The sequence below is a fragment of the Trichoderma camerunense genome, assembly GCF_050948025.1.
Source record: "Trichoderma camerunense strain CBS 138272 chromosome Unknown V8C40scaffold_19, whole genome shotgun sequence".
NCBI lineage: Eukaryota > Fungi > Ascomycota > Sordariomycetes > Hypocreales > Hypocreaceae > Trichoderma > Trichoderma camerunense.
In genome coordinates this window covers 614,046-641,341 of record NW_028145351.1, presented here as the reverse complement: position 1 = coordinate 641,341, position 27,296 = coordinate 614,046, and the positions used below count along the sequence as shown (strand labels likewise).

Below are 27,296 nucleotides of genomic sequence, written 5' to 3'. Positions count from 1 at the left end.
GGCACGGCTCCGCCCGTTGGACGAAATAAGCATAAGACGATCCGCGCCTCGTTGTTGATTCATCGCTTACTGCTTACCAACTCGTGTACCGTACGAGTGTATCCGCTCCACTGGATCCCAAGCCTTCCGAGAGTTTGGATTTCCGTGTCCTTTTTTGACTCTAGTGCAGCGGCAAGTGAAGGGTCAAGTGCCGAGCGCTAATTGTGTATAAGAAAGACTGCACGCTCTTTCATCCGGAACTCATAGTAAGTCGTACATATATCTACCTAGGTTTCAGCTGCTGCTAAATTGCTACCATTGAGATCTGCAGGTGTTCGAGTGCTGCTTTTACAAGTGTAATATCGGGTGTCATCGACAACACCATCACGACTACAGATACGTACGTATGACTTCATTTAATTGATGGATCTACCACAGCTGACTAGAAAGAGAGAAAGGAAAGAAGAAAGCATTGATCCAGCCATGCAGATTTTCGCATCATGATATAAACTACCCTGTTACATATACGTGTTATACGCACCCCGAAAAGTTGTTGGGACGATTGAGCTATCTGAGACAATGCGCTCAGAATGCCCAGATGATTCGCCAAGTCGGATACACGACCAACATTCTATCCATTGGCTCTTTCCCATCATTGCTACAATGCAACATCCAACACTAACCCATTCTTCCACTAGTTCTCGGATAGTCGCTGGTTTCATCCCAGTAAGACTCGTCCCTCTCTCTGCTCTAGTATCTCACAATTGCGCGGTCCCAACAGCTCCCCGCATGGGACACACCCGGCAGTGAAACCTCAACAAATCAGCACTGGCATTGTGCCTGTGGGTAATATGTAGGCCGGGCTCCATACTGGAATTGTACTAGGTAGATGGTAAATCTTCGAAAACCCGCATGCATCTGCTCGTGCTCTTTTCTCCCGCCTTTTCGCATCGCGCAAATTGCCTCTGCAAACAGCAACTTGGTGACGCCAAGTTTTCTGCAGCTACACCGCATGCCAGTAGTAAAGTGACACGTTGGCTGTCTTAGATGTCATGTGATTTGGCAAATCGTATTCAGCGTATTCAAACAGTCTCAATTTATAACTCAAAGATTTTCCCCCGTGGTTGGTCTTCGTAGTAGTCGCTCTTCTTGATAACACTTCCCAGCCACCAATACATACATTCACACATCCACCATGACTTCCTGGTTCCCCGACCCAAGACGAATCGTCACTGGCCACAATTCAGAGGGCAGGGCCATTGTTGTTGCTGACGGCACTATCCCATGCCAGCCGACACCGATAGGGGCCAACTTTGCTGTGTTATTCGAAACTCACGAGTTTCCCGTGTCCAATGATGGATGGGAGGACCCTACCAAGGTCCGAACTACGGATTTGGCAAATAACAAGGGAATCGTCCTACGAGTTGTCGACATCCCGCCGAATGTGGAGAAGGCAGGGGTATGATTGATCTGAAATTGGTAAATGGTGGGGTGGTTTCAGGTGTTGATGCTGAAGATGATTACAGATGCTGTTCCATCGAACCGAATCGCTGGATTTCGGCATTCTGCATAGTGGAGAAGTTATCTGGTATGTTTGCTGCATGCTGCATCTCTTCGAGATTCTGGATGTTAGATTGGAGTCAATTGCTGATATCTTCGTTTAGTCATCTTGACGACGATGTCGAAATCCACATGAAGGCTGGTGATGTCTGCGTCCAGCGCGGCACAATCCACGGATGGACTAATAGCACAGACAAGCCGGCACGCATCTACTTTATCTTATCCGGTAAGACTATCTCAGATGTATCCATCATGAAGTGACCAGAGATGCTTATGATTCAATAGCCGCCAAACCCGTCAACATCAACGGGCAATCATTGACAGCGGTCGGTTACTCCAAGCATGAAATCGAGTCTGGAGGGGAAGTCAAAAACTAGAACACATTGCGGGATAACAGCTCTCTGGGAAAATAGAGGAGCATGAGATTTTTTTTTCTTTTGGATATATGAATTGACTAGACATTGGCGCGAAAAACATGAATATTCGGGGTTGCGGAATCTCAGGATGAGGGGCATAAACGAGGATATTCCTTAGCAATAAAGCACGAAAATCGGTTCGGCTCAATATTTCATACGTCTTCAAAAGACGTTCTATCCTGTATTGAAACGAAAACATTATTTTAAATATTACTTCCAGGCATATCGCTAATAAAGACGGGAACAAGATAATGCAGAATTCGTCCGCCACCAGATCCTCACAATCACGCAGACAGCAAGAAATCCTCCATATGCTGCAAATACTTGTACAGCCCAACATCAACCCCATTATCCATCGTATCCTCCGCAAAACTGACCATCTGCAGAGCCTTGGGAAAGTCCTCTTCCGAAGGAAAGTGGCCACTCGAAAGAGAATGCTGAATCGTCAATGCTATCCGAAGGTAAGTCCGCGGCTTTCCAGCAAACAATTGCGCCCATTTGTTTTTCGGCTCCTTGTCCTTCTCCTGGATCTTGCCCCCGGGCGGGAAGCTGGACAAAAGCTCGGGCGGGAAGCATGTGTCTGTCAGCTGCTCCTGTTGGGCAATCTCGACGGATTCTGTGGTTTGGATGTGTGCGATGATTTGTTTGATGAATTTGAGGACGTTGTTGGCGTTTTCGTGGAGGCTTCGGAATTTGTTCATGACGTTTGTGTAGACCATTAGGTCACGCTTGTTGTCTGCGGCCAGAGTTCCGGTATTGAGTATTTTTGCGTCTAACACTTGCCATATGAGCGGAATGGCTGAGAAGGTGACGCTGGTAATCGGGTCAGTATGAGAAATTCCGAGTAAAAGAAGTCAGCTGACTAACAATGTGTTGGGCAAGTACTGGACAAGACCCAGACGGGCCAAATGCATAAAGACTCCGGTAATGCCTTTCAAGGCAGAGTCCATCTCTGCTTGCACTTGCAGATCGTTCTCCTGTGAGTCGGAAGCGTGACTAGGATTGGATACGGATAATAACATCATGTGATAACACAAACTCGCTCTCGCGGAACTATTAAAGATGTCAGCGTATGGCCTATCTCCTACTGTTCAAAACTTCTGTTGAACTTACTAGTAGTAGATAAATGTCATTTTGGTAAACATTGTCAGTGCCTTGTGGATGCCAATTGATGGCGTGGAAATCTCGAATCGTTCCTTCGTTTTGCGGTACCAAACATCCAACAACTGCAGAGTTTCGACGCAAGTATCAGATTCTTTCTGAATATCCGCATCTGATTTAACGCTCTTAGGGCCTGACGCAGGGTACAGAATAACAAGAGCCTTGTTTAACGGAATGATGAGTTCGCAAAAGGCCGACATCATGTGCGCCAAAATCTGCTTCGTCGGCCTATCGTACACCGTAGAAACCCCTAGTTCATCCGAGAAGTCGGCGAGGGTGAGTCCTGGCAGACTAAAGTCGAATTCGTCGCACCCAATGTTTAACGGCCGTCGTAAGCTCAAAGACATGACCCTGTCTCGCAATATGCAGGCCCACCAGAGTCGTTTGAGGATGAGTTTTGAAGGGTTGTCATCACCGAGGGTGTAGTACTGATCCGCTCGAGCACATCGAGCATAGTGAACTGCGTTTACCATCCAGTGTGTGTTTGTCGTGTCGCTTGGCGCAGGTGAGTGGTAGGTTAACATGACGGCTACTTGGGCATTGACAACGTTGTTTCTGTGGATATCGAACTGCATCATTGTCTATATTGTGAAGGAATTGTTAGAAAAAAGATCATGTGGCACTAGGTACGGCTTCTCTAACCTTTGCTAGCGTGTAGAGCTCGGTGTGAGCCGATTGTACGCTGCTATATCCAAGACTGAGCAGCGTTGACGGCTTAACGTACTGTGGACAGGTTAATCTTGATTCACAAGGATTGAAGCGATAGATGGGCTTACGGGAGATGAGATGAATAGTATGGCCCGAATCAAGAGAAGGGGAATGCGAGCTTCTGCTGCCCAGAATTCTGCCTCGCTGAGCAGAGGAATGATGGGGTGGATATGTGAGAAGTATTGATGAAAGAACTCTTCCAGTAGTGTGTCTGAGGGCAGGGAGAGACAACCTTTTTCTGTCAAATACTTGACATCAGTATGGGCAAGTTGATTGAGGTAACCTGGATCGACAAAATAGTAGTTGGTGTAAGGTACAGAACGCGCAGGGGGTTGCAATCCGAAGATGGTGGTTTTGTCGTAGTCAAGCCCCCAGGGGTTGCCAACGCCATCAAGGCTAGGCCGCCGTCCAATTTGACTTGGGTCGATGGTGCCATCAGTGAAGGTGAAGTTGTGTTTTGAGGCCTCGGTGTGAGAATCCGAATCATCTTGCTGAAATACCGGTATTGTGGAAGGTGTAGTCCTAGATGGCGGACTAGAAGAAGAGGATGGTGTATGATCGCTCTTTACTTCTGTTTGTGCTGTTGGAGCTGAGTGAACGTGTCGTGAAGGCTTCAGCTTCTCTTCAGCTAGAGACCGAGACTGGTCCAAGCGCTCCTTTTCCTCTTGTTCTATGACCCGCTTCACCCGTTGTTCCCTTTCAAGATAAGAAGAATTAGTATGGATGTGATATGCTCTCCACATGTCCTGTCAACTTACCACTTCCGCTTCCGCGGTGTGACCTTGCAATTGGCCGAATCCAGCCGACAGTTTGTACATGGGAAGCCAGTGACCACCACATCACACCTCACTTTGCGTATTCTACAGACGGTACAGGCATGACTTGCCCGGAGCCGAGTCCGTGATAGCGGGGAGCCGGGACCTGAGGCCTCTTCATCTGACTTGGACGAACTCATTGCCTCCACTTGACTCCCAGATTGTGGTGAATAAGAGGGCACTCTTGTATTGTCAGCCTCTCAAGTTGAAGATTGCTGTTGGCTCGCCTTTACCCCAATGTGGCGATACGATACTGGGGGAGCCTTGAGAGATGTGGATTTGAGATCTGGGGTTACAGATAAGAAATGCAGATTCTGGGTTCATGCGAGCCGAAGAATCTGGGGAAAATAATCTAGAAGCAGCCTGGCAAATGTCAAACGGCCTCCCAGTTATTTTTCACTTGGTGCTGCTCCAGCTTGTTAATCATTCTTCGGCTTCGGCTTATGGAGACTTGAAGGGCGTATTCGGCTGGGGGTGGGGAATGCACCAGTTCCCCGGCATTTCTGGCGAATCGGAATCGCGCGATTTACCCTCGGTTAATTTCGATAAGCCGGATGAGGAAGTACCAAAGTATCTTTGGCCTCTTCCCCAGAACTCATGTGAATCTGGAGAAACTCCGTGCCCTAGAATATGGGGAATTATGTACTAAGGAAATAGGAGAAACTGCGGTGAGTAATGAATGGCTTTGTAATCGTTTTAGATTCATTTGCATGCAGAAAATTGTACTTTTCCATGTCTATTTGCCCCCGAGTTTCCTCAAATACCAGGCTTCAAGTTCTTTGGGAGACTCACCATCACGGCTACATATGTAGTCTCACATGATGAGAGACGCAGTCTTCGACATAACTGTTTGATATATATGTACAACTTTCACTCCACTCCCTGTGTCCAAGAATCTCCCTTTTCTGCTTAGAACTTGGCCGCGTCAAAGTTGCGCACAAAGTTGTAGTAGAACTTGAGCATCTCAATGTGTCCATCAACCTTCGCATGCTCGTCAATGGTGTGGATGTTGTTCTCAGCATGGTATCGATCAGGTGTGAAGCGCCAAATATTGTCCGAAAGACCTGCCATCAATTATCAGTAAAGCTCAACCACAACCAACCCCAAAATCATCGTATAGCTTACCAATGTAGTGACGGGTATCAGTGTTGCCCGTCATAATCTCTCCAGTAGGAACCACGGTTCCATTGTCGAAAGCAAAGGTGTGTCGAACGGTACCAGCAAAGACATCCCAAGCCGCACCACTGGTAGGGGAGATGGGGCTGGGGTGAGATTTGCCATTAGTTGACAGTATCAAAGTGCCCTTGTAGTCGATGACCTCGTGCGACGACTCAACGTCCTCTTCAGATTCCAGGCCGGCGACGTATTTCTGATATTCATCGTCACCTGGATAAGGCTTGAGAGTCAGGCCGTACTTCTTGATGATGTTGCGGACACGTCGAACGGCATTGTGCTGAACTTCGGCAAGGCTGTTTTGGTGGGCAACTCGGTAGTTGACGCCAAGAACGGTCTTCTCCGGCATGGCGTTCATCTTCTGTCCGCCGTTGATTACGTCGACAGCCTGAGAGGTCTGAACAATGTACTGGGTGTTTCGGCCAGCCCTGACTAGGAAATGCGTAATGCCTTCCAAATCACCATGCTGAACCAGCTTGGTAAGGTCAGGGTATGCTTCAGGTGAGTAACGCGCTTGGCATTTGAGGTGGTTGTGTACCGGGCCATCCTCAATCAGGCTGGCCTTGAACGGATGCGATTCGAGCTCGGTGATGATTTCAGCAATGATACCAATGCCCGTGTGAGGGAAAGGAATAGAGCTGTGGCCACCGACAACGTCCAGCTCGAAGAAGATGTCGATGTGGCCCTTCTCCGACACGGCTGGGAGAACATAGAGGGTGTTGCCAACTTCCTGCAAGCCAAGGCCTCCCTCATCCAGGATAGCGGCGAAGCTGTCCTTGCCGTACCGCTCCTTCAAGAGGGGCGCAATCTTGCCGGCGCCGCGGAAGCCAGAGCACTCCTCGTCGAATCCAAAGGCAAGCACAAACGTGCGCTTCGGTACCCAGTCGCTGTTAGATAACAGTGACTCGAATGCTGACAAGACTGCTGTGAGACTGTTTTTGTCGTCTGAAACTCCTCGTCCCCAGATGTACTCTCCATCATACACGGCATCGAATGGAGGGTAAGTCCACGTCGATGGATCAGCAACCGGGACGACATCTTGGTGGGCCATCAATAGCACCGGCTTGAGGGACTCGTCTGAACCCTTGATAGTGTAAAGAAGGCCGAGAGTGTTGACTTTCTCGAGTTTAGCCCGCTTGTGCCTGCTAGCTGTTAGAAGTTTAGTTAGGACGTGATTGAGATTAATCCCTGCTCACACGACGGGGAATGTCTCTTTCAAGACATCGTGAAGTTTGTAAAAGGGCTCCCAGCGCTCATCTTGACCGACGTCGCGCAGGTCGTCGTAAGACACGGATGGGACTTGGACAATGGCCTGAAGGCGCTTGATCTGCTGGTCGCGTGCCGATTTGGAAGAGAAGAGCTCGTCGGCAGAAGGCAATCCGTCGCCCGTCGGATCCAGAACCGGAGGCAAATCGCACTGATACTTGGAGGGCGTGATGGAGCCGAGCGGCGCTTGGCCGTAGCCTCCAGCTGGGGCCGCGATGTAGGCGGAAACACCGGCAGCTCCGGCCAGGAGCATGGACAGCTTAGCCATTGCCATAGTGAAGATGCGAATCGGCAGCCAGTGATTCGCTGGTTTCAAGCGAAGAACAGGTACGGAGGAGAGAAGGAAGTGGTGAAGAGAAGACGGGATCGAGCTCGGTTTATCAGTGCTCCGAAGAGCTCCAAGCCGAGCTGCACATCCCCGCCACTACAGCTAGACCCCTTGCATATTACGCCTTAGTGTAGGACGAATTGGGGTCGGGGAAAAAAGTACCTTGCCTGTTTCTGAATACATAATTGGAGACACAGAGCGATGCAAGAGGCAAGCGATTCGACTTGTACTCAACTTATGGAATAGGTTAGAACTAAATAATAAGACTTGAATAATTCTCATTTCTCATGTTAAATAGACGATATGCTGTAATAGACGTTCTCCCAATATGCAATCTACTCCAAATACTCCTCATTCGCTTGCAACCCTGAGACAAAGACATCGCATCTGCTGGTGGATAAGGGTCGCGATGTCGGCCAAGCTCTTATCTCGCAATGACGGATCCTTTTAACGTGCTTCTGGCCCGTCTCTTGTCCCAACAGTAGCGCATTGACTGGGATTACGGATGCTGAATGTGATTGAATGGATAAACTGTCTGCGGGACTAGCACCGCCGTTTAGTGGGATCGGCTCCCTGTTCCGACAATTCGTGCCGTCAACTTATCTGCGAACAAGGAATAGAGGTGCTTTCGAGCGGGATCCGTGAGGCGTAGCCGGCGGGGATGATTTGATGGGCGGGCAGCTCTAGCGGGTAGGTGGAATGGCCGGAAATAGAAGCTATTCCCGCCGTGAGACGCTTAATCGTACACTATATTTTTCTAATCTTATAAGAACTGATTAGCCAGAAACAGTTTCAAACGCCTGTGAATCCTCGATTGAATAGCCTATGCTAAACTGCATAAGGCGGGACAAAGTCAATACGGTTGTTAATTTATCAGAACAGTATTCTAGACTCCTCGTAATACTCAAGTACATGTATCCATAAGATCATTAGTACTGGCATTAATCTTTAACCTTGCTTCACCAGCTCGACGATTTTCTACAGGATTAGCCCCAGGCTTCAAAGCTCAGCCAACAACATTGATCTTTTTTCCGGCACTGTCAAATGAGTCAAGTAATAAATAAATAAGTAGTAAGTAAGGCGCATAGCCTCATGCCATGAATCTCGAGTTTACAGTTCCGCTACCCGTTTCTCAAAGGTTCGGCTCCCATTCATTATCCAGGTATCACAATCTTTTACAATTTACAAGTTAATACGTCTTTGTATCAGCAGTCAGTCCGTTTGTCATAATAGTAAGATGTGAATGACTCTTTTGTTGCTGCCTGCATATGCCACCAGCCGCAACTTGACGGCATGTCCTCACACTCTGACATTTTTTGGGTTACGCAGACGTAAATTACGACGTGAGTGCATCATTTCGTACTCAAGTGATGATACTCCATTTGCAGCACATAGTCAATCGTATGACACACTAGCCAGAAGGTAAGAGTAAAGGTGAGGGAGATGGTTTTCACACAAAAAGACGCACCACGTCTCTCCAAATTCTGTAGCATCTAGCAGAGCAAGTACCATGTCACACAAATCATATAATCGAAGTGTTTCTCACGTTCTATCGTTTTATTATAACCTTATAGCAAGGTTGGTGTTGCTCCCATCGGTTGAGCCCAACAAACTATGAAGCTGCGTAATAGTAGACAAATTAACCTGACCTAAGTGCAATACAAATTTAATAACCTTCGCATTTGCTAAAGGGCTTCCATGGGAGTAGGGATTGCACCTTAAAAAGATCCTACACAAAGATCTTCTTTCATGCGGAATGGTTTGCCGTTTAAGGTAAATAGGGCCAGATGCAGTCACCAAAAGGAAATCCACCCCTTCCCGCTCCAAAGAACGATGCTTCGGTTTCGTTATTATCTTTGTCAGCTTCTTTAACAAGTAATTAGTGGATTGAAATCACCCCTTACACTTCAATACACTTATAAATACAGTTGGAGAATTTCCTTATTCGGTAATTTATATAGCTACGATTCCCGCTTTGACTTCAATCTTACACTGCGGCTAAAGCGGCGTTATAGCCGATCCGTCTGTACCAACGGAACATGATGAGCAAAGATAGAGCAAAGCGGTCGAAATAAACGTTTTTGGCTTGTTCACAATATTAGAATGTGAAATTGATTGGATTCCGCCAAGGGCGGTGTTGATACGATCAAAATACTTAAAAGAGTCGCTTGCCTACGTTTGATGTTGTCTTAATCCACACATCAACACTGGCAGATCAGTAGCCAGTAACTCCGATAACCCGAGTTCTACATCCAATAATCCGCTATTCTATACGTACCTCTTATAGTTCTTCTTCCCAAGCGACCCTACATGAGCATATTACTCATACATCAATGGCAGACTCCGACTTTTATTCTCCTCCAATGGAGAAATCTCCAACAATCACAGCATCATCTGGATCAGAGCAATATGAGAGTCAACCAGCTCGGCAGAAAGAATCGCAGATTGAGCAAGGCGGACGACCGCAGCCTTCATCTACAGAAGATACCCTGGCATTAGGGCCTCACAATCATGGTGATAAAACTGCAACTCACGATAATGTCAGAAAGATTACTGGCATTAGATGGTTTCTTCTTTGTTCAGCCTTATATGCCACTGCCTTATTATACGGGCTTGATACCACCATCGCAGCGGACGTTCAGAGTGCGGTCATTGAGACATTCGAAGATATTTCACAGCTTGCGTGGCTTGGTGCCGGGTTTACTCTGGGCTCCGTGGCAGTCATCTTACCATACGGAGCACTTTACGGCATGTTTTCCTTGAAGTATCTCTACATCGCAGGAGTTGTCCTCTTCGAGTTGGGCTCCGTACTCTGCGGCGCCGCGCCATCCATGAACGTTCTTATCGTTGGACGAGTTATCGCTGGAATGGGTGGGACGGGATTATACCTCGGCGTTATGAACCACATCTCTGTATTTGCCACTCGTGAAGAACGTGGAACCTATATCAATGGCATTGGATTTGTATGGGGCGTTGGTGCCTGCTTAGGTCCTGTTATCGGCGGCCTTTTTTCTGTCTCAAAGGCTACATGGCGTTGGGGCTTTTACATCAATCTTGTTATTGGAGCAGCGACTGCTCCCATCTACATATTCAACCTCCCCAATGTTCATCCCGTTCGAGGAATCTCACTTCGGGATCGAATAAAGAGCATCGACTACGTTGGAAGCGTACTCAGCAGCGGATTATGGGTGGCGTTCTCGCTGGCCTTTGTCTTCGCTGGCGGTGCCTGGAGATGGCAAGATGGGCGCACCATTGCCACAATCATAGTCTTTGGATTGCTCATTATATTGTATATGGTGCAGCAATATTACTGCATCTTCACCACACCGGAGACCCGCTCATTTCCCGTCCATTTGCTTCGGTCCAGGTCGCAGATTCTTACCGCCGTCTGCTCTGCAGCCTCTTATTCAGCACTTTACATACCGACTTACTTCATTCCCATCTACTTCCAGTTCGTTCAAAACGACACAGCGCTGAAAGCCGCAGTTCGACTTCTTCCCTTTCTCCTTGTAGCTGTGGCCTTCAATCTTGCGAGTGGCTATCTACTCGCCAAACTCAAATACTACATGCCTATGTATTTGGTATCAGGAATAATTATTACAGTGGGAGGATCGCTGTTATATGTATACTTGAAACCCGAAACGCCCACGGCTAGCATTTACGGCATTAGTGTTGTGCTTGCCGTGGGAACAGGCTTGACGATGCAGATAGGATATGCAGTGGCTACACTGAAAGTCACTCCGGAAGATGTCGCCAAGTCGCTTAGCATGCAGAATGTGAGCCAGATGGGCGGCACAACCATTGCCCTTATCATTGCTGTCCTTGTCTTCGAATCTGCTGCTGTACGTAATGTTTCGGGAGTGCTGGAAGGCCAAGATTTCTCAGATGGGCAGATTCGCGCCATTATTGCCGGAGCTCAGAGTACATTATTCGAAGATCTAAGCGATGACATGAAAATGAACGTCATTCTTGCCATCACGAAAGCAATGCAGACTCCATTCATCTTGGTCATTGTGTCTGGGGCAGTTGATGTGATCTCTAGTTTTGCGATGAAGAGGGAGAAGTTGTTTGGAGAGATTGTGGCCGTTGGCGGCTAGAATATGTGCCACATAGGCAGAACTCACTCTTGCCAAAGGGATGAAGTATATTATCCCAATCATACAGACAGCCATGTGTAATATTAACGGGCTGACGATGGATGAAAATGGCGGACATTTGGACTTGTCGATGAAGATGCAACAACGAGCGGGGAGAAATGTTGTAACAACCTTGATGGTAGGGAAGGATTTCTTTCAGTAGTGGATGGGGGATTAATTTAGGTAGTAATTATACGTGAATCTTGGTCACAAGTGAGTTGCAGGGGAATTATTTAAAAAGCACGAAGTCAAGTAGAGTATGCAATGCAAGTCACTTGAGCTGCGACAATTAGAAGACAAGAGCAAACTTACTACCGAAATTAAACTACTCCACAATTAGAAATGGAAAAGAAAAGGAAAGGAAAGGAAAGAAAACACAAGACCAAAAAAAAGAACAAACTACTTCTTCGACAAAACTCGCGCCGACTCCTCCGCCACCACCATCTTCTGCAGCATCAGCCGCCCATCCGATCCCGCCGCCCCCTTTCCCAAAACCGACTCTGCAAACATCCGAAGTTGCATCGTCATGATGGCATCTTCGTACACAACCACAATCTCAATGTCCCGGGTCATGGCGTGGAGGTCGTGGTAGTTGTCCTGCCGTTTGTCGATGCCCTTGGTAAGACACTCGACACGCTTCTGGTCAGACCACCAAGGGGGCATCAAGCCCTTGGCTTCGGCTTGGTACAAGAAACGACGAAACGCCGGGCAAGAACTCACGCGACCGCTGTAAACGCTGTCGTTGTTCGTCATGCCGCCGTAGGTGAAGTCGTCGGCCTCTCGGAGCCGGAAGGAGTCGATGAGGAGGGCATACACGTCTTGCTTGTGGCGGTCGTGCAGCCAGATGCCCTTGGCGAGGCGGGCAAACGGGTTGGTGATGTGTGTCTTGAGGAACGGCACACGATAAGGCTTTTCCAGGGTCTTGAGAGGAAGGGCGCTAGGATTGACACAAAAGAGGTTCCTGTGGGCCATCCAGTCTGTGAGTTGGCATTCCACGCTGCAGTATTCTACAGCTTCGCAGTTGAGGCAAGATCGGAGAGTTAATGCAGGCTCGCTGATGGCAGGATCATGTTGGCATCGAGCACATGCAGAGTGAGGAGTAATCTTCTCGGGAGACTCGTCTCGACCGACAGAGCTGGATCCCTTCTTGCCCTTTGAGAGCTTGGCGAAGGCATTGGTGTCGACATTATGTTTGATGACCTTGAGGAAAGGAGGAGTCTGGTTAGGTGACACATAGTCTACTAGTCCTTCGATAAGTTGGAGTGCCTCGATAATGTTTTTGACGGAAATTTTCAGCTCAGACAGAAGAAGAGCTTCGACAACAGTAATGGTGGGCGTGAGAGAGTCTAGCTCAAGCTGTTCCATGGCAGAAATGATTTCATCCTGGTTATCAAGGGGATTGTTCAAGGTAGAACTGCCCTGCTCTTGAGTGCTGAGCATAGATGAGACTGCGGGGGCCACTTCATGATGAGAACCGGACGCCAAAGAAGGAGTAGAAATCGATTCTTGATGATCAGGCACGTTGCTGCCCACAGAAGTCTCTTCTTCTCGAAGATCAGACATGGTGACCGTGACTAGAAGTATCTTCTTGTTGATAAACAGGTGTTTGTTGACGAAAGTCTGTTGATGAGCGTTTGATCTTGAGAGAAAGAACTGCTAATTTTCGGGGTTAATATGCGTACTTGGGAGGTTTCCGTTTAGCTGAATCTTACCTGAAATTCTAAGGCGAGTAGATGTTGCAATACTCTAGATAGAATCTAGGATGATGTGAAGTATAGAATGGCAAGCCTCAAGAGTTGAGGAAGGGCAAGCTTAGTTGACGAATCTTGGTGTAAAACTTGAGAAAGGTAGGAGTAGAATTTCTAGAAAAGAAAGACTATAATAGAATAAGAAAGAATTTGCACCTCAGTAGTTGAAAAACAAGAGGGAAAAGTGATAATAGAGTGATTGAGCAAACAGCTGGCTGCCAGTTTACATTTCAAAGGGGGAGGGGGGCCCAGTGGGTCAATGGCTCAGATGTCTGTCTGTAGGAAGCAGTGAATCACAATCCTTTTGAAAATCAGAATCAGATTGCTTTGAAACTAACAGCAATAGCAGATTAAACTCAAGAACCAAGATATGGACTTGTTATGGTTTGGTATGTACACCTCAGCAATTGTATACCTGCTTTGCCCCTATTCTATTGTTTTGCATTCTCTTTTTTATTCTTGGATTCTTTTCATACTTTGATTTCATACAGCTGAATTGAATCCATGGAGCAGCTGAAACAATGGACGTAGTCTGCTGGCCCTCTGTTTGTTTGGCACATTTAAAACCCACAAATCTTCCACTCCCACAAACAAAACCTTTCCTTCTCAACATCTCGACGTAACCGCAAAGCTGCATCAACCATCAACCATCTACGTAGCCATTTGGCCAAGATTCAAGCCTTTCTTCAAATAAGTCGTCTTTCTATTTCCCATTTCCTCTCCCTGCATTTCTCTAGAAAATCCGCTGGTGTTGATAATATTCTAGGCCACTTTCTTCGTCTCTCTCTCGCTCGCAGAGAATCAGTTTTTCATTCCTTTTCGCACTATCCCAAGTTTCGATCTCTTCGTTAAGTCTTTTTTATCTCTATCCCAGTATTCTTGTCTTCTTTGTAGTGACATTATAGTTTAGCCTTGACGATATCCGCTACCTGCGCTCGATTGTTTCCTGACGAAGCAAGAGAAGATGCACCCTCAGCGGTCACTCCTGAGCTGGTATTCCTGTGTCGTTACAGATCTCTTAGAACTAAGTCAACTCCTCTTGTTTGCTCCCAGATAATAACATTCGATAGGTTTCTGTGGTCTTCCTCAATTGATCTCTCTCCCCTTTGCACAATCGTCTGCTTTTTGCATCGGTTAAGTCCCTCCTCTACTTGCTTGATCTGTTCAGATGATAACTCGCTATAGATTTTTGATTGACATTGCCCTTGTTTTGCTCTGCTGCTAAGTGTCTCTTACCCCGATTCTCTCGTGAACAAACCTAATCACATTCCTTATGGACAGGAAAAGACTTGGAATATCCACTGCGATTTCGCTTGCTTCCACCGTTACTGGAACAAGATGACGGTCACATTCAGCATTTTTCTCTTCATCCAAGTAAATTTCTGCTTCAAGAAAGCTGTTTGTTCTTTTTGTTCTCTACTAATCATCTGGCAGCGACGGCAACTCATCCAATGATCCATATTTCTTTTCCTCTTTCTTCACTCTCTCGTCACATGGCTAACTGATTTAGTAGAAAGAAATCCGTATCTCAAACATTCGAAGCTCTTCAATTCTCATGTTCTATCGCAACACATTTCCAAGAGCTGAATTCTCCTTCCTTCTCTCCCATGTTTCTTGCTAATTCTTTCCAGGACGCAAAAGTTGTCTCTACATACACGATACTCAGAACAAGTCGTTGTCAACAGAAGTGGATCGACTCTTTTTCCATTGCCAGTGTCCCACATATCTTCGTCATCTTGACATGGCTGAGTATCTCCTTTCTCAATGCAAAGAATCAGCATGAATATTAATACTTCATAGCCTTTCCTCGCGTGCTTCCAGTTGCTCTCAAGTCTACAAGCGTTCCTGCGCTATATTTTCCATAAAATCCAATCCTTTGTTTTCCGCTCCTTTCTCTGTTTAAACCAGCGACTGATCTCTTTATAGCAATCTCCTCTACTTCACGTGGGCGGGCGGGTGGGCACACTCTTTTCTCCAGACCAATTCTAAGTCTCCCTGTCTAAACAGACGAAAGAAAGATTGATTACTGACTTTGCATAGTTTACATACTCGACCGAGCGTTCCTTCATTCAGCTAAGTCACCATGTCCTTTTACAATGGCAATCCGCTGACTTCTCAAAGGCCTTGTTCTTCTATGTACACTTGCTAACTTTTTTTCTTTTACCAGGCAATTCGGACGATCGACGATACTTTGAGACCAGCCAACTGTTCATCGACACAGTTCGTACACGCGAGAAGACATAGAGACCGACCGACTGATCCGAGAAACAAGGAAAAAGATATAGCACCGCGAAAGTCCCCCCGAAATAACCAAGCAACCACCGAAAACGATCGAACAGAGATCAAGAGAATCGAAAATTCAAGAATAAGCGGTGCGGAAGTGGTGGATGGTGGCGCCTACGGGTATATCCACCGGTAAGTTTGTCTCCTAATCCGCCCACCACTATAGTCGCTGATTTCGAGTCTTTTACTCCTATTTTACCATCTATGCCTCAATGGTTAAAAGGAATTGGATATACCTACCTAAGTAGAGTTGGATTATCTCCGCGATTTTGAAGGATCAGAACAAAAGACGGACCGTTTGCCGCTTAGCATCTGCAAGTTCCCTGCTTACGTTTACATACATGCTTACATACACTGACATTCACTAAGGCTTTCAATAGACCTTCTACTTGATCTACCGAAGTAGAATCACCAGTGAGCTATGTTCTGATACTTCTCAAGTCCAAACAGGGAATTGGGAGGCAATGACGCACAGGACATTTTACTTCCTCCATCTTTATGCCTAGCTAATGTTATGAGTAGGCAAAAGGACTATAACAGGGCAGGTTATAAAGCAACTACACGAGAATTCTCAGCCATCTATCAAGCTCAGAAGGCTGGCAGGATACGCTGTACTAGACAGGCCCATACCATTCGTATCCTATCCATGTTCATCATTTCAAAAGCAAACATAGTGAGTGCAATCATCACGAATAATGGTCACAGTCCAGTGGTGTGGTTCTGAATCTCTTTTTATACCAGCTAAGTATGAGGTACCTGATATTAAATGTTTTTTCCCTCGGAGATTCCACTTCTGTGAATTCGTTTCCTTTCGTCCACTTATTGTAAGTCAACGCTCAACACTTCCTTACAAACATGTGACTAATTTTCGGGCTCAGCTGCCCGGCGAGTCTCTCCACTTGTCGGATACACCTTTGCACGAGCCGCCAGCACAGGATCATCCGATGGCTCAATACCTGGCACACCAGGCATGACATTATAGACTATGCTGTTCGTCTGAGGAGGAAGAGCTTCCTTCTCGGTAACCTTGGTCAGGGTGAGCACACCAAGTTCGACCAGCTGACGGTCCTCCGGCCATATTTCGTTGCAGTTATCGGTAATGTCACCTTCCCCAGCCACCTGTGCTACCAGCTTGAAGCTAATCGGTCCTTCTGCAAAGACACCAGGTAGCTCGTCGAAGAGAAAGTTCGGTCCCTTGGCCTCAAGCTCACTCGGCGTCAGATACTGTTTGCCCGATAAAGGAATCCAGCGATATCGTATAAAGACACTTTTGCCAGCAGCGTTGATAAACTTGAAGGCGTTGATGGAGTAGAATGACTGGGTACCAAAGTTCTTTGGGAATTTGCGATCCTCTTGCATGAAAGGGAGGGCTTCGGGATGTTCCTTGGCATATTCTTCCACAGTGCCATCTCTGTAATTGCTGAAGAACGCAAGAACACCCTCTCCCGTGTTTGCGGGGAATACGGTTGAGGATTGGCAGATGATGTCGGTCTTGACATCATCTCCAATCAAGAATCGCACAGCGAGTCCATGGGGGTTTGCGTTGGGGTCATTTGCCGGTATATTGGGGATACCAGTAAAGAGAGAGAATCTAGCTATGACTGGTGTTGAAGGAGAACTGAAGTGAGGTGCAATGGACCATTCCTTGGCCTCATCGGTCGGGGTAAAGGAGCCTGAGACGAAGACACCTCTAGCATGGGCTATATGAAAAGATATTGCTATTAGATGAGACTCTGCTTGCTATTATCAATTCGAACATACACGGTCTGGCGTTGTCAATCCGCCCAAACATGTCCTTGAGGGTGCTGATCAAGTCGAGATGGAGGGACATGGTGACAGTTGTTTCAATAGTGTTTGGTTGATTGAATGAAGGGAACTGAAGCTGCATTGAGACTACAAGGAAGGTTCTTCGATCAACTATGGATAGTATTTATACTATTTATACCTTGGACATAGGGCTGCTGCTCTGCTAATCATGGTTGCTGACAACTGGAAGTATCTGAGTGGCTGAACTATAGTCGCTTGAATCGCTTAGAGAACGAGCTTGGCATAACTTCTAATAAGCTCTATCTGAGTTTTTCCGAGGAGCTTTGACGAATTGGAGAAACAGAACCACACCATATGCAGTGCCTTGGTCACAAAGGTACCAAGCGCTTACCGTAGCGCTCGATACAGTTTCCACCTACGACAAGGCTGGCATGGTGATGGCTATTTGGAAGGCCCACGGATAGCCTTGTGGTGCGATTCCAAATATCCTTGAAACAATTTTAGGTGCTTCGGCCGAATGGCTTCTGGGAGATTATCCGCAAGTGTCCATGAGTCAGACCTAATGTGTCTGTCAATATCCTCTTTTTCTTCCCATTGCCTCCTTTTAATGGTTGATGATGGGCTGTTGATGTGGTAAGCAGCGGACGAACTCCCGGAGCTAGCTATGGGGGATAGTCCGCCGTTCCACATACAAATATTCCAGATCGCTCTAGCTGTTGATGAGCTTATGTACATCATCTAAATCGAGCTATTCGACTTGATAGCGCAACTAGAGCCAATGAAGTTGAGGAATAGCGACGATTGCTTTGCGTGAATCAGCTTCAGTCGGCTTCCTTATCAAAATGTTTATGAACACATGTGCTACGGGCATCGACAAAGCCAAAACTAGAATCGGCGCATGTTCTGAAAAGAGTCCGAAATCAGACCAATGACATGTTTGCAGCGCCTTTGGGAACTCCTAGAAAAAGAGAATAACATCAACGATGGATTCCACATGCAGGATACGGCGAGATTTACGCTTCTGACTAACATTCCTAATCGAGAAGAAGAGAAGCAACAGCTGCAACATCCTTACATCATCATCATCACGCAGACAAACAGTCAGCAGCAAGGGTCACCAGACTAATTAACCCAACTTTAATCGCCGTGGGACTTGAAGAAAAAAAATGTCCCTTTTTTGGGCATAATACTAAAATTCTACGAGAAGCGAACCGAGCGGCTAGTGTTCCGGATTCACGTGTGGCTGAGAGACATGAAATGTAACTAGAAGGGCGTAGGGCCGGCAAGTGTCATTGACGTTGATCAGTCTGACTCAAAAGTAAAATCCGAACAAGCACGGCCAGCAGAGGAGATCGGTTAAATGGCGGGGAGTGAAATTGCACCAGCATTCTATGTAAGGTGTATCAAGCCGTGCTATGCGAGGAACCGCCATGGAGTAGCCACGGCGTTGATTGTCCGTCAGAAATCGATTATGTTGACATGTTTTGTCAGCATGCTTGATAAGCTTGGAAGACCCGGTGGGATGGGGGATGGCGCAAAAGTCTCCGGATAGGACGCTTCGTATTTTAGTAGCAGAATGGCGATGCCTCGTCCACTGATAGCGGCGGGGTCACTCGCAGTTTTGTGATTACTATGGGATGGACTCCATGCAGTGGGTAATAATAGGTAATACGAGTAGGCATCCATTCCATGGAAACAGCACATGGGCAGTCAGTGATGGGGCGAAGAGAGACCCTGTAAGTTGTAAACGTCGGGGTGCCATGGAATTGAACAGGCATCGGCGAGCGAGTCCCTGTAGATACTGACTGCACTGTATTCACCTGAAGTACATGTATGTAATCAATGCCTGGCTGCATATCGCACCACACGGTCGGTAGCAGAGTAGCATGTGATGCCGTATGTAGACAGTTTCCATTGCTCAGGTAATAACCCGTCGAAATACGAGCAGCACCTGAGACATCTCAACTAACTCAGCTACACCACCAGATGCTTGAAGATGCCCTAATCAACCAGCTGCTAAACTACTAAACTAACTGGTGCCAAGAGTTTCTTGGTCTCTGCCGCACGTGTCGGAACAACAGCCCAGCCGAAGTGCCAGAATCCACCGTTTAAGATTATCCCCGGCTCGACTTTGCCTCAAGTGGGCAGGCCGCATCACCAGCCCAGCGCCACCCACGCATTGCCCTTGCCAGCACCTCGCCGTTTTCTTATTCATCAGCTGGAGACCGAAAATACGATACGGAGGGCGTACAGTAGCTCGATTAAACGTATTACGTGCCGAGTGCGTTCCGCTGACCGGCGCGGCGCCTAATCATGAACCGAGCCCCTTGCAGAACCTGATGCTGTCACCGCGTCCATGGAGGCAAAAGCCCAGCTGGATCCTGCTCGTACTTCCTCGGAGAGCGAGAAACCGAGCAGGATGCAGATGCCCGATCGCTCCAGGTGAATTGTGCGAATATCCCATTTGACATTTGAAATCAGCAAAGTTTTTGCTGAATAATCGGAGGTTGTGGGAGTCATCCGGTGGACAACATGGAATGGCTCGATTAGCGGGAAGAAGGCATTATCACACGGAGCACCACTAAAGGGGTGTGGAGCGTCGGAATTAAAGAAACGACATCATTCGACTGCTATACGCTATCTGCGTATCTGTCCATCCTTGACAAAAACAAAGGAGGCGAGGGACAAGCGAAGGAAACAGTAGACGGCATCAACCAAAGGCACTAGGCGAGATCTCAACGAGATCTTGTCGTGACACCAAGACTCGCATCTGGCAAGCTGGGGTGCTAGACAGATACGGAGACGACCTGTCAAAGACAAGAAAGATGCTTCCTCGGCAGAAAACCCAAATCCAACAAGCGGGCGGATCTTCGGCCAGCAAAGAACGCCGTCCATTAGGAGTGCTCGCCAGAGAGGAGCAACACGCGGGTAGAAGCAATGAGGCGCAGATTTCTATCTCCGATTCAGAGCTCGGCTTGGGCACAGACAATGAAGAGTCCCACCACACGACGAATGGAGCAATTGGCGGTGTCTAGAACTTGGCACGGATCAGCATGCAGTTTGTCGGCAGACGCACCGCGCAAAATTGGGCGGCCCTTCGGTCGCTCGGCACCATGGCGCAAATCCTACAGTGTGTGAAATCATCAGGTGGCAACCCATCCCATCTGCGCTGCTACTGTACCAGGTTGCCAGGCTTGCAGGCCTCTGTTGTTCGCATGGATGGTAGTACGACACTGCACTCCCTGGCAGCCTCGTGTCTTCAGCTGGAAGACGCACTCCAGAGAGCAAACAAACCACCTGGTTCGGAGCATTCGACATGTCATGAACCATACAGTATCCCAGTCAAAGACAAATTATCTATCATCTTTTCTTCTCCCTGCTCCATGATACCACCGGACAGAAGACCCATCCTTGGCCTTCTACGGTATCCATCCTTTCAGCCCACGCTCCATAGCATCAACCTATTGGGAAATCGCAGCAGCAACGAATTGGGAAAACGGCGTCGCCGGTGACCCAGTGCCGACTCCGTCGTCTTATATCCGAACTGTACAACTTGTTGCTAGCAGCTTCTTAGCCCGCGGCCGGGGGCCCATAAACCCGACGCGCGAAGGATGGAGCGACTAGTACCTACTAGAGCGCCAACAACGTGGGAGAAGGAAAAAAAGAAATGATTAATTATCTCTCCGGCCTCTTTGTTAAATAACGGCTGTGGCGCTCAGTCCTACCCATTTCATCCTGGCAACTTTTCATCTCGTGGTAACCGGAGCAGAACTGCCGCCCTCTCCATTTTGACGAGCTTCGGGAACGAGCAGTGATCGATATATCGAACCTCCAGGATTTTGAAGAAAGAAGAAGGGGAACAAGGAAGAAGCTCTCTTGGTGTGATTGTTTACAACGTACAACTGTCAACTACAACTCAGAGGCGAAATGATACATGAGTCCAGGATATCCTCGATAACCCAGTAATCAATACGTTCCAAAAAGGACCCCTTTCATCAACTACGAAAACTCCAGATCCCAAGGAAGCGCGGTGGAAATAAGAATCTTAGTTGCCGCCACCGTCTATCCACCATGGGTGCCATCACCCGCATTCTATCGCGACCGGTTAACAAGCCGTATCGCACAAAGGACCTTCACTCCAACGAGCCTCCCTTCTTAAACGAACATGGCTACGTCGACTTCGCCCCCGGAGATGTCGAGAACCCCAGAAACTGGTCCATGGCACGGCGGTTCTTCATCACTGCGGCGACCGTCTTCCTCGTCATGAACGCCACTTTTGCTTCCAGCGCCCCCAGCGGCTGCTTCCCGTCCATCGCGGAATCCTTCCACGTCTCCGAGGAGGCTGCTGGCCTGACCATTACTCTCTTCTTGCTTGGATACTGTGCCGGTCCTCTCATCTTCGCCCCCCTGAGTGAGCTGTACGGCCGTCGCTGGATCTTTTACAGCACCTTTTCGCTCTACTTGGCCTTTAACTTCCTCTGCGCCTTTGCGCCCAACTTTGGCAGTCTCCTCGTTGGTCGTTTCCTCACAGGCACTTTCGTCTCTGCTCCTCTAAGTAACGGCCCTGGTGTCTTGGCCGATCTATGGAACCCTATTCAGCGTGCAAACGCCATGGGCGGCTTCGCTGCCATGCTCTGGATTGGACCCTCTCTCGGTCCCATCATCGCTGGTTTCCTCCAGCTCAAGAAGGATTGGCAATGGACCTTTTACGTCCTCCTCATGCTTGGCGGTGCCTCCGCCCTCTTCATGCTGACCATTCCCGAGACCCATGCCCCGACTGTCCTGCGCCACAAGGCCAAGCGTATCCGCAAGGCCAAGATCCCCGGTTATGAGAACGTCAAGGCCCAGATCGAAGACAGCAACCAAAGCTTCGTCAGCGTCTACAAGGTCGCCCTCACTCGCCCATGGATCATCCTTTTCGACACAATCTCCTTCCTCATCGCCATCTACCTTTCGGTCGTCTACACTCTCCTTTACATGCTCTTCACCATCTACCCCATCGTTTTCCAGGAGAAGCGTGGCTGGAACGCGGGAGTCGGCGAGCTTCCATTGATTGGCACAGTTTTGGGTGCCATGTTCGGCGGTCTCATTGTTCTCATTGACACGCGCCGTCAGCAGAAGAAGGTTGACACCGGCAAGAAGCAAATGCACGAGATGACGCCCGAAGACCGTCTTCCCCTTGCCATCATCGGCGGCATTACCTTCGCAGTGGCCATGTTCTGGTTCGCTTGGTCAGCCAACTTCAAGTATGTGCTCCCCCTCTCCCCATTCATAGCATCAACATGAAAAAAGAATAATCAACTAACAAATCCTTACTTACAGCTCCGTCCACTGGATCGTCCCCACCATCGCCGGAGCCTTCCTCTCCACCGCCCTCCTGCTCCTCTTCGTCGGCTTCCTCAACTACCTCGTCGACGCCTACCTCATGTACGCCGCCTCCGCCATCGCCGCAAACACAATCATGCGCTCCGCCTGCGGCGCCGCCGCCCCTCTCTTCACCGTCCAAATGTTCCACTCCATGGGCGTCGGCGGCGGCGGCTCTCTCGTCGGCGGTGTCGCCGCCGTCCTCGCCATCATCCCCTTCATGTTCTACAAGTACGGCGCCAAAATCCGCGCCCGCTCCCGCTTCAACCCGAAGGGGTTCAAGCCCCCCGCAAAGGACGTCGAGGCTGCCCCCGCGGGCGGTGTTGTTCTGGAGGACCCCAACGAGGGCGAGTCGGAGGATACAGAGTCCGATTCGGGTGCCAGCACCATGGCTGGTGATGAGAGCGGGGAGAAGAGCAACGACGAGAAACATCATGCCGGCCACAAGCGAGAAGAAGCCGGTGAGCACCCAACAGAAGCATCCGCTTCTACCGAGAAGGTGAAGTCGGAAGAATCAGTGTAAAAGAATAAGAAGAGGAGGATTAAAAAAACGGTGAACATGGCATCTTGATTTTTTATGAGCATCATTTGGGAAACATTTGTAATAGATAGCGGGCAACCTCACTCTTGGTTATAACAAGCGCTGGCATAAAGCGGTAATGATATCAATTTGTTTATAATTTACGAATTATAGCATTGGAACACATTTACATAATATGACATGGTGTCCTTGGGAAAAGGATCAACCTAATTCATCTTCTTGATCTCGTTTAGATATCAACGTCTGTATTAAAATTGACAGGCGATACTTAATGCCTAATTCCTAATCATTATTTCGTAATGACTACTTGTAGAACTACCAACTGCAAACAGTAAAGCAACAGCAAGGTCTAGGTTGCGATACATGGCTCACCCCGATCTCAAACCTCATCTCTAACCTCGCCTCTAACCTCATCATCAGACCTGGCTACTTTGGCCAGCGTTCTCGTCAGATTTGACACTGGCATCCTTGTTGGCCATCTCCACCATTTCTTGAATGCTCAATCTGCGGAAACGCTGCTCGTCTCGTACCCGGCGTGTGACGTATCCGGGTGGCACCCAGCGGGCGCTCTCCCATGGCACAATGTCGTGCATACTGTACATGATGTCCACGCTCTCTAGGCTGAGTAGTGAGGACTCGTACAAGTACATCCAAACTACGGCGGCAGCGGCCAGGTTGGCGCTGGCTAGGATGTACCCAAACGCGTATGACAAGCCTCTATCGGCGTGTGGAGTGAGGAATCCGATCAAAACTGCAATGACTGTCAGTCGTTTCTGTCTAGTATCTGTGATGCTTTGTGAGGGAAGGAATCTTACAATTGCCTAGCCAGTTGGCTGCTGTGGCCAACGAGGCCTGTTTTGCACGCGTGCGTAGAGCAAATGTCTCGCCCATGACAATCCAGGGAATGGGACCCCAGGTAGCTGCAAACGAAGCAATGAACATGCAAGATGACAGAACCATGACGACGCCATAGGAGCTCGGCACTGAGGTGAGATGATTGGTCGCGGTGCCAATGGAGGCAAAAATCATCAACCACACAGCTTGCCAAAGGGCGCCGAGGATTAGAGGCCATCGACGGCCAAACTTGTCAACTAAATAAACGGCGAGAAACGTAGTGGCAACATTGACAGCGCCGAGAATGAGTTGAACAAGGAATGGATCCTTGATGTGAGCAGTGGAGAAGATGGTAGTGCCATAATAGAAGAAGTAGTTGATGCCCGTCCACTGTTGTAGAAAGTGAAGGCCCATACCGAGAAAAGTGCGGTAGCGTGTCTTGGGAACCCTTGATTTGAGCGAGAAGCACTCAATCCATGAAGCATTGCCAGTCTGGCGTTCCAATGCCAAAACCTCCCTCATTTCGTGCATGTCGTTCTCAACGAGGACATTGCTTGGATCCTTGCTCTTGCCGCGAAGTCGTGACAGCGATTGGCGGGCTTTTTCCTAATTACCCCTGCCAGCAAGCCATCTCGGTGATTCTGGCACAAAGAAAATGCCAACCCCAAGAGGAATGGAGTACAAGGCCCCTATGCCGATGACCAGACGCCATGTTTCGCTGTCCTGCTGATGGCGGCGCATAAAATAGCAGACGACGTTGCCGAAGAGAATACCAATGGTAATGAGGAGCTGGTATGAAGCGACTACGGCTCCACGAATTTCCCGCGGAGCGCACTCGGATTGGAACATGGGAACGCCAACAGAAAGGTTGCCGATACCAAGGCCAGCAACAAATCTGCCCATGGTGAGATGGACCCAGCTACGCGTTGCCGTAACTTGCATGGCATCTCCCACGATGAAGATGAATACCCCCAAGGCGATGCTCTTTCGTCGTCCAAACCAGTCTGACGTGCTATGTTTGAGTGCTGGTTAGATATATGTCTCGCAAAAAGCAAAAGAAGGCAAGGGGAAAAAAAAAGAAGAGAGATGGAGTTGGCTTACTACGCGCCGGCCAGCGCACCAAAGAGGCAGCCAATGCTGAAGAAAGAGACCAGAAGAGACTTGATGGTAGGCGAGCCATTAGTGAGGAACCGATGGACAAAGTCGTCGAAAACAATGGTGCCGGAGATCTGACCAATGTCGTAGCCAAAAAGGAAGCCGCCGATCGACGTGATGATGGCAAGGAAAAGGGCATCGACGCCACAGTCGGCCCCTTTGACCTTGATCGACCTGGTGAACAATGGTGTATCAGCATCGGAGAGAAAGTCTGGTAAAGATGGATATCCGATAGACAGATGCCTCAGTTCCCTCAGAAATTACTCACAGGTCCCCAAACATGATGTCACGTCTGAGTTTACGCAATAGGCGAACTGGTCGAAGTTGAGAACGGAAGAACGTGACGATATTGATACGAAAGCGAAGTCTCGGCTCCGGTGGTAAATGCTAAGTAACGATCGATGCTCGAGAAACGATGGGAGAGCTGTGCCCTGTGAACGAAAGAATGAGTAAGAATTTCTGCTGATGCTACCACTGTAGCTACGCCTCGACGAGGCGGCTGCGAGAAGTGAGTTGAAAGTAAGTAAAAAGACGTACCTCAGCAGGTGGAAGAAAATCGGACTGCCTTCCGTAGGAAGAAGGCTCTCGGTAACGAGGGAACTTGTTGTGTTGTGTAGAAGGAAAATTCCAACGTTCCGTGGGGGGGAAGCTTTGGGTCAACTTGCCCAAATTTTGGCAGCTTATCGCAACTGCTTCAGAGCTACCCCAACCCTTATCTAATCACATCAATCCAAACACCTGACCTCTATGGCACCTGTTACCGTTGAACCAATGGTAGGTACCTACCTAGGTACTATGGAATAAATGTTAGAAGCAAGTTCCAGCATACATCCCTTCCATTGTTACCAACATCCTCCTCTTCCCAAACTGTTCCCCCTATCTTGACTGTAGTATGTGGCCTTGAGCTTTTTCGAGCAGCTGGTGGTTCTTCTTGGATGATCCTGAGTGTCACTGCTCCGTTAGTAACCTGAAATTGTGTTTGTACTGTCAGATTATTGAATACCTAATGATCTCTCATCCATGGATCGCATATTGTCGCCACATATTTGTCTCACAAGCAAACTATGAAGTTCGTAGCACTGGCAGCACATGAAACTCCTATCCAACCAGAACCATTTTTAGTGTGGAAACTTCGTGACTCTTCGGTAAAATCGCAGAATTCGCCATAGTAATGTTGTGTTGTCATGCTTCAATGAGGCTGTGACATCGTGAGCTCCAGTAGAGATAACAGTCGTAGTGATGAAGCCTACAACCGCTTGATTTAACACTCGTGAAACTGATGCCCGACTGTTCGTCTAATCGCCAATCTTTTGTCTTGATCATTGTTCATAGCTGCTATCATGGTCTTGCTGCTTGTGGTAGTCGTTTGAGTATAGTTTGTTGTTTCTGCATGTAGTAGTATTCGTTTGTTTTATCGCTATCATCATGTATTACATCTGCAGAAAAGTCCGTCGTTAGCAAGTATCTCACATTGGTCATTGGTCTTGCTTCCTGCTACTCAAGTTATTGCTCGAGAACCTACCATCCTTCTTTTCATACAAATGAAGTAGTTAAAGCTGGACCAACTTACATTTGAGGAAAACTCCTCTTGAAAGTAAATGTTCTCTGTCCAATTCCTTTCTCTTAACTCTGGTGCTCTATGGCAAGGCCATTGGCAAGACAATTTGACAGACAACGGCAATTCCAGTATATTTGGATGAAGTGAAAGAAGGACATACGGGAGTATCTAACAATTGGGTTGCACATAGAGCTGAATGAATAGTTTGCCCGCAAACCCACAACTCCTTTGTGTATAATTGGCTAGAGGAAAGTGAATGGTAACTATCCTCGGATCTATTAGCAGCCACCCACCACACTACTGGATCTGTCAGCAACCGTAATCGCTTCATCATTCATCCTCTATCCAAAACTACCGTGGAGGCAATTCCCTCTAAACTGCCACTCATCGTATCATGTGCTGACCCGGAAATAGAATGACTACTACATGACATATCAAGACCGTTGACATCACTAAGCCAGCACATTGAGACGGAGACTGCAGACTGACCACTCTCAAGAACTA

The 27,296-nt window shown here is 48.1% G+C and overlaps 9 protein-coding genes across 9 annotated transcripts; 3 read left to right on the top strand and 6 right to left on the bottom strand.

Moving 5' to 3' along the window:
* Positions 1 to 926: 926 nt before the first annotated feature.
* On the top strand, positions 927 to 2,214 carry V8C40DRAFT_254862 (cupin domain-containing protein). Its single transcript, XM_083217912.1, has 4 exons — positions 927 to 1,438; positions 1,506 to 1,567; positions 1,644 to 1,765; positions 1,825 to 2,214. The coding sequence occupies exons 1-4, from the start codon at positions 1,175 to 1,177 to the stop codon at positions 1,914 to 1,916; spliced, it is 540 nt and encodes a 179-aa protein (XP_083069295.1). The 5' UTR covers positions 927 to 1,174; the 3' UTR covers positions 1,917 to 2,214.
* On the bottom strand, positions 2,147 to 4,870 carry V8C40DRAFT_86402 (uncharacterized protein). The gene is made up of 6 exons (XM_083223539.1): positions 4,583 to 4,870; positions 3,893 to 4,520; positions 3,759 to 3,839; positions 3,069 to 3,697; positions 2,823 to 3,008; positions 2,147 to 2,768 (listed from the first exon to the last, which is right to left on the bottom strand). The coding sequence occupies exons 1-6, from the start codon at positions 4,777 to 4,779 to the stop codon at positions 2,240 to 2,242; spliced, it is 2,250 nt and encodes a 749-aa protein (XP_083069294.1). The 5' UTR covers positions 4,780 to 4,870; the 3' UTR covers positions 2,147 to 2,239.
* Positions 4,871 to 5,272: 402 nt separating this feature from the next.
* On the bottom strand, positions 5,273 to 7,424 carry V8C40DRAFT_254860 (uncharacterized protein). Its single transcript, XM_083217911.1, has 3 exons — positions 7,009 to 7,424; positions 5,765 to 6,954; positions 5,273 to 5,703 (listed from the first exon to the last, which is right to left on the bottom strand). Exons 1-3 carry the CDS (start codon positions 7,350 to 7,352, stop codon positions 5,549 to 5,551), a joined length of 1,689 nt encoding a protein of 562 aa, XP_083069293.1. The 5' UTR covers positions 7,353 to 7,424; the 3' UTR covers positions 5,273 to 5,548.
* Positions 7,425 to 9,739: 2,315 nt separating this feature from the next.
* V8C40DRAFT_269643 (major facilitator superfamily domain-containing protein) lies at positions 9,740 to 11,503 on the top strand (the record flags this gene model as incomplete). Its single annotated transcript, XM_083220108.1, has 1 exon — positions 9,740 to 11,503. The coding sequence occupies one exon, from the start codon at positions 9,740 to 9,742 to the stop codon at positions 11,501 to 11,503; it is 1,764 nt and encodes a 587-aa protein (XP_083069292.1).
* A 438-nt stretch (positions 11,504 to 11,941) lies between these two features.
* V8C40DRAFT_277237 (zinc finger MYND domain-containing protein) lies at positions 11,942 to 13,105 on the bottom strand (the record flags this gene model as incomplete). Its single annotated transcript, XM_083220940.1, has 1 exon — positions 11,942 to 13,105. One exon carries the CDS (start codon positions 13,103 to 13,105, stop codon positions 11,942 to 11,944), a length of 1,164 nt encoding a protein of 387 aa, XP_083069291.1.
* Positions 13,106 to 16,434: 3,329 nt separating this feature from the next.
* Positions 16,435 to 17,445, bottom strand: V8C40DRAFT_282197 (heme-dependent catalase; the record flags this gene model as incomplete). Its single annotated transcript, XM_083221753.1, has 2 exons — positions 17,335 to 17,445; positions 16,435 to 17,273 (listed from the first exon to the last, which is right to left on the bottom strand). Exons 1-2 carry the CDS (start codon positions 17,402 to 17,404, stop codon positions 16,435 to 16,437), a joined length of 909 nt encoding a protein of 302 aa, XP_083069290.1. The 5' UTR covers positions 17,405 to 17,445.
* Positions 17,446 to 17,454: 9 nt separating this feature from the next.
* On the bottom strand, positions 17,455 to 18,582 carry V8C40DRAFT_254856 (uncharacterized protein). The gene is made up of 3 exons (XM_083217910.1): positions 18,371 to 18,582; positions 18,033 to 18,298; positions 17,455 to 17,962 (listed from the first exon to the last, which is right to left on the bottom strand). Exons 1-2 carry the CDS (start codon positions 18,407 to 18,409, stop codon positions 18,110 to 18,112), a joined length of 228 nt encoding a protein of 75 aa, XP_083069289.1. The 5' UTR covers positions 18,410 to 18,582; the 3' UTR covers positions 17,455 to 17,962; positions 18,033 to 18,109.
* Positions 18,583 to 21,132: 2,550 nt separating this feature from the next.
* V8C40DRAFT_86358 (major facilitator superfamily domain-containing protein) lies at positions 21,133 to 23,523 on the top strand. The gene is made up of 2 exons (XM_083223538.1): positions 21,133 to 22,586; positions 22,663 to 23,523. Exons 1-2 carry the CDS (start codon positions 21,412 to 21,414, stop codon positions 23,225 to 23,227), a joined length of 1,740 nt encoding a protein of 579 aa, XP_083069288.1. The 5' UTR covers positions 21,133 to 21,411; the 3' UTR covers positions 23,228 to 23,523.
* A 138-nt stretch (positions 23,524 to 23,661) lies between these two features.
* On the bottom strand, positions 23,662 to 25,516 carry V8C40DRAFT_269639 (general substrate transporter; the record flags this gene model as incomplete). Its single annotated transcript, XM_083220107.1, has 5 exons — positions 23,662 to 23,996; positions 24,061 to 24,685; positions 24,743 to 25,091; positions 25,181 to 25,408; positions 25,503 to 25,516. The coding sequence occupies 5 exons, from the start codon at positions 25,514 to 25,516 to the stop codon at positions 23,662 to 23,664; spliced, it is 1,551 nt and encodes a 516-aa protein (XP_083069287.1).
* Positions 25,517 to 27,296: the final 1,780 nt, after the last annotated feature.

Bases quoted from the DNA above. Each gene is read 5' to 3' on its own strand.
- V8C40DRAFT_254856 (XM_083217910.1), bottom strand. From the start codon at position 18,409: ATGTTGCAGCTGTTGCTTCTCTTCTTCTCGATTAGGAAT. The intron at 18,299-18,370 runs GTTAGTCAGAAG...CTCTTTTTCTAG, and splicing joins TCTTCTTCTCGATTAGGAAT to GAGTTCCCAAAGGCGCTGCA.
- V8C40DRAFT_86358 (XM_083223538.1), top strand. From the start codon at position 21,412: ATGGGTGCCATCACCCGCATTCTATCGCGACCGGTTAACAAGCCGTAT. The intron at 22,587-22,662 runs GTATGTGCTCCC...CCTTACTTACAG, and splicing joins GCTTGGTCAGCCAACTTCAA to CTCCGTCCACTGGATCGTCC.
- V8C40DRAFT_254862 (XM_083217912.1), top strand. From the start codon at position 1,175: ATGACTTCCTGGTTCCCCGACCCAAGACGAATCGTCACTGGCCACAAT. The intron at 1,439-1,505 runs GTATGATTGATC...AGATGATTACAG, and splicing joins CGAATGTGGAGAAGGCAGGG to ATGCTGTTCCATCGAACCGA. The intron at 1,568-1,643 runs GTATGTTTGCTG...ATCTTCGTTTAG, and splicing joins CATAGTGGAGAAGTTATCTG to TCATCTTGACGACGATGTCG.
- V8C40DRAFT_86402 (XM_083223539.1), bottom strand. From the start codon at position 4,779: ATGAGTTCGTCCAAGTCAGATGAAGAGGCCTCAGGTCCCGGCTCCCCG. The intron at 3,698-3,758 runs GTTAGAGAAGCC...TTCACAATATAG, and splicing joins AGCTCTACACGCTAGCAAAG to ACAATGATGCAGTTCGATAT. The intron at 3,009-3,068 runs GTAAGTTCAACA...CATCTTTAATAG, and splicing joins ATGACATTTATCTACTACTA to TTCCGCGAGAGCGAGTTTGT.
- V8C40DRAFT_254860 (XM_083217911.1), bottom strand. From the start codon at position 7,352: ATGGCAATGGCTAAGCTGTCCATGCTCCTGGCCGGAGCTGCCGGTGTT. The intron at 6,955-7,008 runs GTGAGCAGGGAT...AACAGCTAGCAG, and splicing joins AAAGAGACATTCCCCGTCGT to GCACAAGCGGGCTAAACTCG. The intron at 5,704-5,764 runs GTAAGCTATACG...AATTGATGGCAG, and splicing joins TGATACCCGTCACTACATTG to GTCTTTCGGACAATATTTGG.